The sequence below is a fragment of the Drosophila hydei genome, unplaced genomic scaffold (genome assembly GCF_003285905.1).
Source record: "Drosophila hydei strain 15085-1641.00,03,60 unplaced genomic scaffold, DhydRS2 tig00008135-arrow-pilon, whole genome shotgun sequence".
Classification (NCBI taxonomy): domain Eukaryota; kingdom Metazoa; phylum Arthropoda; class Insecta; order Diptera; family Drosophilidae; genus Drosophila; species Drosophila hydei.
Genome location: NW_022045844.1, coordinates 778,168 through 787,515, shown reverse-complemented (window position 1 = coordinate 787,515; position 9,348 = coordinate 778,168). Strand labels below are relative to the sequence as shown.

The following is a 9,348-nucleotide window of genomic DNA, read 5'->3' as shown; positions in this document are numbered from 1 at the left end:
GTCTTATATATACATATATATATATATATATATATATATATATATATATTGATAATGATAAATGATTATGATTATAGCCTTTAATGGGTTGCAGCAACGCTCGGCTGCCCTTCTCTCCCTTCAGTTATCGAGTTGTTCAGCACTGTCTGCTATCAATGCACAATTTTGAAGCACTGCATGTTTATTGCTGCACATTCTGCAAATATTTAACAATATTTTGCCATGCGCACTTGGCAAACATTTTCATTATAACTGCTTGATGTGATTATTTAATAATTATTTTGGAACACTTTGCACGCCCGTTGCACGACTGCGTGAGAGTTGCGAGAGTTGAGACTGAGACTGAGACTGAGACTGGGAAGACACTTGTTGGTACGTCCGCACACGTCGAATGCTCGAAACGGAATGAAATTTTTACCTTGCCTTGTTGTATCACTTGGGCAGCGTTGTCGCTGGCGTTGACGCTGACGCCGACGTCGACGATGTTAGTGTCAGCGTCAGCGTCGCTGCCAGCTGCGGCTCACGTGCGCTCATGCGCTCTCTTGCGCTTTATCTGTTCAGCTCGCTCCCTCGCTCACTCTCACGCTCGGTGCGCTCGGCGTGGTCTTCGTTTTTGTTTAGAATACGCAAAATAATAACAAAACTAATAATAAACTGCAAGGCAATGCAATTTGAAAGAATTATGCGCTCGCTCTCTCCGGCTCGCTCTCAGCCCGCGCTGCGTCGGCTTCGACGTCGATGTTGGCTCCTTTTTATTTTATTTTTTTTTTTTAATAATCGTCTTACGCTTTTATCAGCGCCTTTGATCTGCTTAATCGAAAGCCGAAATGGCTTCTGGTTTTCGTTTCGGTTTCATTTTTTCGGATTTCGGATTTCAGTTTTCGTTTCTTTTTTGTTGTTGTTTAATTCGCCATCTTTTGCGCTGGGCGAGTTCGTTGCCTAAGTCTTTTGTTTTATTGCTGCTGTTTTTGTCGTACTGTTTAATGGCATATTTAATGCTAATTTAGTGTAATTGCAAATTTTGAATGCAGCTACGTTTTATGCTGCGCTCAGAAGCACCCGGAACGTCAGCTCCAATAATTTGCCCATAATCGTATATATGCACATTTATACATATGTATGCATATATGTGTATATAAATATATATATATATATGTATGTATGTATATATATTTTTATGTTCTTAATGCGCCGCATTTTTGTGTTTTATGATCGCGCGGCATTTCTTGGAAAGAGCCCAAGTCGCCGTGGCCCTGGGATATATATTTTGGAATATGTGGGACGGCGGCTTAAGCACATAAAATCTCAATAAAGTAGTCAGTCGCGTCTTTATCTAATTGTAAATCTACAAAAAAATACGTTTAATTCCCATACGAAATTGCTGCCGAAATGCGAGAGAAATCATCTCGCATATATACGCATATATATATATCTTTGTTCATCTCTGGTCAACAGGGACTCCACATGGCCCTTTGCCACGCATTTCAATTTCCATTTCTATACGAAATTCAATTAATGACCGATCATTAAATACAAAAATATCTGTGGCTTTGATATGCCGTTGCCGAAATCGAAATATTTCAATCTTTTACGATCTTTCAACGCCGCATACTTGTTTTTAACTGCCTCGATGAGCACATTTGGTAGCCATAAAATTGTATTTTGCAAATGTTTTTAATTTTTCTGCTTCTTTTAACTATCGCAGACTAAATTAATTTTATTTTCCAACGCCGATCGCTCGTTTAATAGAGAAATTTCTAGGCCTATGGACCAAAAAATAAACACATAAAACAACAACTTGTCGGCAACTTGAAAGTGAGAATTGGAAAGGCGCTGCAATAATTTTGCATTAAGTACGAGACCGCGTACGCAATTATTATGCGGCGACATCTCTGGAGATTATTGGATGCTCGCATTGCTCATACGCACGGTGTGGCACTTGCTGTGGCTGCTGCTGCTGCTGCTGCTGCTGTTGCTGTTGCTGCTGCAGCATCGGGGGCAATTAAAACGCCGCCGAACAGCACGCGATGAATGCCCATAAACATTTAACGCGCAATCAGCAGGGAGCACGGCACTGGCACTGAGCAGAGCAAGAACGAGATCGAGGCTGAGCGGGCCAGAGGGGGAGGAGGGGGCGGCATGACCATGGGCATGGGCTGTAACTCTTTTGCAACAATTACAAGAGTCGCACACGACTTGCACACAATTTGAAAGCCGAGCATAATGATGTCTTCGGCTCGAGAGGATGATCATGATGAAGACGAGTGCTACTTTTGCTCAACAGCAGCAGCAGCAGCAACAGCAGCAGCAGCAACAGGAGAAACAGATGATCGTTGCCGTTGCGTTGCGCTGCGTTACGTTGCGATGCGTTGGCCCCTCACTGATGCGGGACATGGACATTCATTTCGCTTAAGCGCACTAACCGGTCGGTGTCTTTGATCCTGGCATTCTATTGTTCCGTTTCAAAGGCCACTATTATGTAAACAATCGGCAGCTTTGATCTTGGCCGCATCAAAGTGTTGCCGCCACCTTTCATCTTTTGCCGCACTGCCCAGCGACGCCAGCAGCAGCAGCAGCAGAAGCAGCAGCTGATGACGATGATGGTGATCATGCTGATGCTCATGATGTTGTTGAAGAAGCAGCCACTGCGTAGTTAAAGCTGCTGCTGCTGCTGCTGCTGCTGCCACTGAGCCATATAATTTCGCATGCTAGGCCAGAACACCTGGAGCCGCGCAGTTGATGCCGCTGCTGCTGCTGCTGCTGCTACCATCATAACTTTCGGCATAATCTTTAAAGTCACAGTTGCCGCAGTCGCAGCGCTTGACATCAATCGTGCAACACGAAGGAATCTCTCTCTCTCTCTCTTTCTCTTTTTCGCTCTCTTTCTATTTCGTCTTCTATCTTGTGCTCTAACCTTTCAACAGATGCGCACAGGTCGCGCTCGATAAGCAATTAAAATTTCAGCCAAGACGCACAACTTTATTAACGGATCACACAGCTCAGCTTGGACTGAGTTACGGTAACTGCCTTTGATCCTTGGCTGCTGCGCCTGTTGCAGCTGTCGATTTGCAAACTGCAACATTGTGTGGGAAAAGCAACAGGTGCTACAGCCAGAGACATGCCTACAGCAGCCAGTCAGCCTGCGCTTCATTTTGCGCTCTCACTTAAGCAGATTAACTCATAATTGCAACTCTTTCGCATAAGTTTCAAGTTCTGTCATATAAAATTAAGAATAAAAGACTTTATTTATTGCAGAGAAGTAGAAAGAAACTGTTGCTAAACAAGCTTAATAATAACTGGTGCAAACTTTGTAGCCAAATTTGATTAAATCTAGTCAGAATTAAAATTTTGATTGCTTGAATGCGATATAATGGAATCTTTGAAGGTTCGAGTGGAGTCCAAAATGCTTATTTTTAAAAAAATTACGGTTATTATTAACTCAGAACATTTTCAGTTTTATTTATTTAAAAGTTGAGCTACATTTTGCTGTTAATTCAGAATATTTTATGCTAACAGAAGATAGAAATCAGCATAAATCGTAAAGGATCTTCAATGGTTTTTGAACATCGTTCAGTGTTTGACGGAATTTAAGGTTAAGCATTTTGGACTTGGATTGATTTTTGTATAACACTTTCATTTATTTTCAAATTTAGTCAAAATTTTGAGTTTTATTTTGGAATACCAAACATTAGTAGAGAATTGTTCGAGCTCTAAAAACCATGCAGCTCGAAGGTCCCATGTTAATCGCTTGACTTATAGTGATTCTAGACTCCACAGGAATTCTCCTCATACTTGCTTATTTAATGCGAAACTAATTGATATTTAAGATATGATATTTGGAATTATTATTTATTTTTTAGGAATTATTTTTGCAAAGGGCTCAACTCTATTACATACCTTGTAAATATAAAAGAAAGTTGATGTTTTACCTAATGCAATGTTAGTCACATTGTGACCATTTGTGGTAAAAGCTTTTATATCTAGAGTCCCAATCGTATATAATCCTAATCGTATATAATCCACACAAGTGTTAAAAAAATCTCACTGCAAACTGCATTTGCCAAAAATTGAGTTACATTTCCAGACCTAGTTGAGTTTATTTAAAACTCTAGCCGAAATTCTCATAGAGATTTTCGAGCTTGAATGACATATTAATCCGCAGCAAATTAACGAACTTCTACATGGGGAGTAACGGCAATATTGCGGAGTCTGTGGTGTTGGCAGGTACTGAGCAATGGCTGGGCACTTTGGGCGTCTTGGGGAGTTGAGCTAAGTTGATTTGGCTCTCCGTGACAGTCTCTGTTCGTTTGTATCTCTTGTGTATGCTCTCCACGCTCCACGGTCCACGCTTGCTGCGGCTCACTTGGCGGCAAATTGCTGTTGCATGCCCGAAGACGACGACGACGACGACGACGGCGGCGTCGCTGGCGTCGGCAAAACAACAAAGCGGAATCTCTGCATTGGGCACACGCCATTCCCAACATCAAAGCGTGCCGACCGAGGCACAGATTTCTGAGGCTGCCGCCACCGTTGGGGCAGCAGCACTAACAACAACAACAGCAACAACCACTGTTGCTGCTGCTCATTTGTGTTTTGAGGCGCATTGTGCGACGCGCGTGTTAAGTGGACTGTGAATATGAAAGGAAAGTTCGAAAAAAAAAAAACAACTTTTGCCGCCAAATAAATGCAGAGGAGCAGACAAGGCAGCTCCTGCAACCTTCTACTTACTGTCCAGTTTTCATATGTGTGTGTGTGTGTGTGTCTGTGTGTGCCTCCTCTCGTCTCTGCGTCTCTGGGTTCTTAATCAAGAAACGCATCGGCGGCGTATCACAGTAGCACTTTAAACGTAAATTGCTTTTAACATGGTTATTACAATCTTAACGTTTGTCTGGCCACGAAGCACTTCAGGCAGCCGCAACCTGTTGTCGATGCTTGTTGCTTGTTATTGTTGTTGTTGCTGCTGCTGTATGCAGTTGCCCCGACAGCAATAGAAGTCAATGCTGGCCAGATCTGTGGGTTTCGTTTGTGCCCGTTAGTTCGGTTGCTTGGCTGGCCACTCGCCTGCCGCTTCGATCATCATCGGTCTATGTCTTGGTTGGGCTGTCTGGGGTCTGGGGTCTGGGGTCTGGGGTCTGGGTCTGCGTTTCATTTGGTAGATTGTTGTAATTATGATTGCGCGATTATGATTGGATTAGTTGTTGTCGGTAGCTTTTTGCTTTAAGTTCGCCTTAATCGAAATTGTTTTGTGGCGGAAATGAGGCAAATGCCAGTCCAGCTGCTAATTAGTTAACGCTCCGGCCAGTCGAACAGAAGCAGATCAAAAGGGCAGGCCGCAGGATTAAGTTAGCGAGCCTTTTGTTGGCAACAGTTGCTGCCTGCTGCCTGTTGCCTGTTGCCAGTTGCCGCTGTTGCCTGTGTGGCGATAATCTTGCATTTAAATATTTCGCAGGAAAACACGCAAATCCGCTGACTTGTCACACCTTGTGGCCAGGTAAGTTCCCACAGCCATTGCAACTGAAACTGAAACTGCGGCCTTGCTGAATGGTTGTGCGAGTCTGTGTGTGTGCGTGTGTGTGTCAGGTGATCAAAGTGCCTGCCGCTGATTAAAAAGGGGGAATTTGTCGCCCTTTTGTTGCCCTGTTAACATCAACTGTACAAATTGGGTATGTAAAGCTGAGAGGCAGGCAGAGGAAACCATTTCTCGGATCTGAGATGTCATTTGTGATTGAGCAGAATTATATATATTATATATAGAGAGAGATTAGAATTATATGCAATAATTCATTTTATTCTCCAGAGACCACTCCTCCTTCTCTCTTCCGTTTCCAGGGTATCTGCGTGTGTGGCATTGCCTGGCAGAGCACTTTAGCTTCGCAGCGCAAGTATTTAATTTCAGGTAAATTTGTAAGATAAATAATTGTCGCTTACCTGACGCGCCGCGCTTCAAAGAACTTCATTGTGTTTTGCATATGCAGCGCATCAAGCATTGTGTGTGTGAGAGCTCGAGAACTTTGGCCAAAAGGACCTTCAAAAGGACCGACTTTGTCAATGTGTGCGTGTAGATTATGGACAACTGCAACGGCGACAACGAGCGGCATTGTTGCCATCACTGGGCCTTTTGTAATGCCTCATGCTGGGAGCGGATCACAACAGCGGGACATGGACGATCAATAACGCTCAGCCGCACACTTTTGAAGTCGACTGTGATCGTCGCCTGGGCTTGTGCTGCATCAAATTTAGGTGGAACTGGTAACTGTATGTGTGCGACTGTGTGTGTGCCATGCTGTCAAAACACTCAGAATGCGCCACACACGGCGTACATCAGAGTTCTTATATATATATATATATATATATATTTCTTATACTATATTTCGGAGCAGATTGAAACTTCACTCGTCTCATGATGACGAATCGGAAATGGTCCCCGACGCGGCACCAGCATTGATAATCAATAAGCCGAGAAATGTAAGACCTCTTACACGAGCCGAAGACAGAGACGACGATGCGGACGCAGACACAGACGCAGACGATGCTGGAGACGGGTCTCCCACTGAGCGCTCATCAAATTGTGCCAAGATTTACGAGCCTCTTGATTGAGTTTTCTTATGCTTTGAATACGGCAAACATCAGACAGGACCACCGTACGAAACTTGGCAGCACAGCGGGCCAGAGCTGCCAAAGATGCGGCATGGTAGATGTGAGATTTCGGTTAACATTGTCTCAACGCTGTGTGGCAGCAGCAACAGCAACAGTCACAGCCATGACCATGGCCATGGCCACGTCCTCTCTTCCTTATGGAATGACAAATTGTCTTGATATCGCAACATGTTGATTGAGTGCTGCAACATTGCCGCTGCCTCTGCAACACTCTGACATGGCAAGCTGATGAATTTTCAGTCTGTGTTAGCGGCTGGCCAAGTTTGCTGACTTAAGTCTTGATACTATTGAAATTTTACTATGTAAGAAGAGCTTCTTATGGTTAGCTGTATTGATTTCCTTTTGTATAATTTTTGTAATGTACTTACTTACGTTGGAACCTTCCAAGCAACTACTTTGTAGCTATAGAAGGTTCCGCTTAATTCCCCACACATAGGTCAGCTTTAAGTTTACTGCCAATATTGATTTATCTAGCTCAAACTCTTAGAAATACACCTGAGTCTATAAGGTAACAGCTGTTGGCACTACACCACAATCATTAGACGACCTAGCTACTACATTGACTAAGCATTATATAAAGGCCTTAAACATATACTGAGCATTTTAAAGCTTCATTATGCGTTTCGCTTTGATGTTCCTTGTGATTTTCTGCTTAGCTTGCTGCCTCGCTCAGGTCCAGGCTCAGACAGATGACGGGAGTACAGCAGCAACGACAACAGCTACCACGACAACAGCTACCACGACAACAGCTACCACGACAACAAGTACAACGGCAGAATCAACCACATCCAACACAGTTGTACGGCTGCAGCGCCTCCTGAGGCGCATGAGGCGCCAAAGTCGCCAACGCCAACGGCGGCAGCAGCAGCAGAAACGCAGACGCCGGCGTCAACAACGTCAACGCCGTCAACGCCGTCAACAGCAGCAACGCAGGCGTCAGCAGCAGCAACGGCGTCGCAGACGCATGGGATAAGCCAAATGTGGGCGGCCAGAAGTCAAATGCGACATTGAGCGAATTCCAAATTTATTTGTAAACAAAAAAATAAAGAATAGTTAAAGTTAAACTTAGTTTTTTATTACTTTGTGTTAGGATTGTGCCAAACCTACAACAATCAAATAATATAAATAAATCAATGCCCTTTTAAAAGTAACTCTATGGCATTCATTTTGGAGATTTCGAATATAGAAATAGTCTTTGTTATGTTATACTCTTTATCATTTTATATATCGAGTTTCTAGCTCTAAATTATGGAAGTGCTTTGTCACTTACAGAGACCCATATATATGTATATATGTATATGTGTAGGAGGATCAATTGGGAGAAGACTACTTGGGAATATTTTTTTGGTTGTTAAATTTGGTCGTAGATTCGATATTAACTATATAATTCTATGACTTGAATTCGCATCATTTTATGCTCGTTTACGAAGTGGAAGAATATTTTGATCTTATGTGCATTAGGCGTTTTCAGATCGTGAGCGGCTATAATGCAGTTAGACTATCGACTGCAGACTTCCATAAGTAAAGATATATAATTATTTAATATAAGTTATATACAGTTATGCAGTCGATAGTCTAAGTAGACTTCCATAAGTAAAGATATGTAAATATTTAGTATAAGTTATATACACTTATTTACCGTTATACTTTAAGTATATATCAATCTGAAACCATATCAAACATCTTTTACAAACAATTTGAAATATCGACAATATAAAGGTTAGCACATTGTGAGCTTGAGAATTGGTATTTATGCTGAAACAGAAGTACGTTTGATCGGAAGTCAATTCAACTTTTACATCCGCTGTAAATAGTAAACAGCAACCACCTGCGTACACCTTGAAGAACAGCTGCTAGATCAGTTTACTCTGCCAACAATTATCAAATTTTGCTATATAAGTTGAATGGGTTAGCAAGCCATATCATTGGCTCTTCATAATGCGTTCGATTATTGTCCTACTTTTTGGATTACTTTGCTGCTTTTCGCTGGCTCAGTTGGTGTGCAGCCAATATGATTATTTTAGTCCTGATTACGACAATGACGGTTCTCTAGTAACCACAACAACAACAACATCCTCCGGCGGCTTAGCACCCAACCCAGCCATCACCCCTAATATCGTCGTCACCGTCGGACCCAGCAACACCACCAGATCGCCAAGTGAACGTCTCCACCGTTTACAGAAACTTAGACGACAGCGGCGCAGGCGGCAACAGCGGCGTCGACGCCTGCAGCGCGAACGGTTGCTGCACAAGCTGAACCTGGAGCTAAAATGGGGTTTATTGGTCATTTAACAAATTGTTTCAAAGTAAAAGGAAAGCTGTGAATATGTAAAGTTAGAGGTATAATACGAATAATTAATCAATAAACTATAGAAAAAGACATTTTAAGGAATATAACTGGTTCTACTTTTTGTGTGCTTCTGAAACGTTTTAAGGCAGAGCTACAATGTATTTGGTTGAGGTAGGTCTTCCCTTTGTTCGCTTGAACATCGTATACAGGCATAAGTATAGTCTTTCTGCAACCGATTATTGCCTCGGCTGGCATATGATGTAGGGGGCAAGCATTTAGCCAGGTTGCATTGTTGTTTATGGGATGACAAATTGCGCTGATATCGCAACATGTTGATTGAACGCACACGCGGTAACATTGTAAACAAGCTTAGGCCATGCAGAGGAGTAGAGAGAGGGGGC

At 42.7% G+C, this 9,348-nt stretch overlaps 2 protein-coding genes across 2 annotated transcripts; both read left to right on the top strand.

Annotated features, from left to right (window-relative positions):
* The first annotated feature begins 2,245 nt into the window (after positions 1–2,245).
* On the top strand, positions 2,246–7,630 carry LOC115483482 (protein new-glue 1-like). Its single transcript, XM_030225637.1, has 2 exons — positions 2,246–2,368; positions 7,331–7,630. The coding sequence occupies exons 1-2, from the start codon at positions 2,246–2,248 to the stop codon at positions 7,628–7,630; spliced, it is 423 nt and encodes a 140-aa protein (XP_030081497.1).
* A 965-nt stretch (positions 7,631–8,595) lies between these two features.
* On the top strand, positions 8,596–8,949 carry LOC111598698. Its single transcript, XM_023314064.2, has one exon. The coding sequence runs from the start codon at positions 8,596–8,598 to the stop codon at positions 8,947–8,949; it is 354 nt and encodes a 117-aa protein (XP_023169832.2).
* The last annotated feature ends 399 nt before the right edge of the window (positions 8,950–9,348 follow it).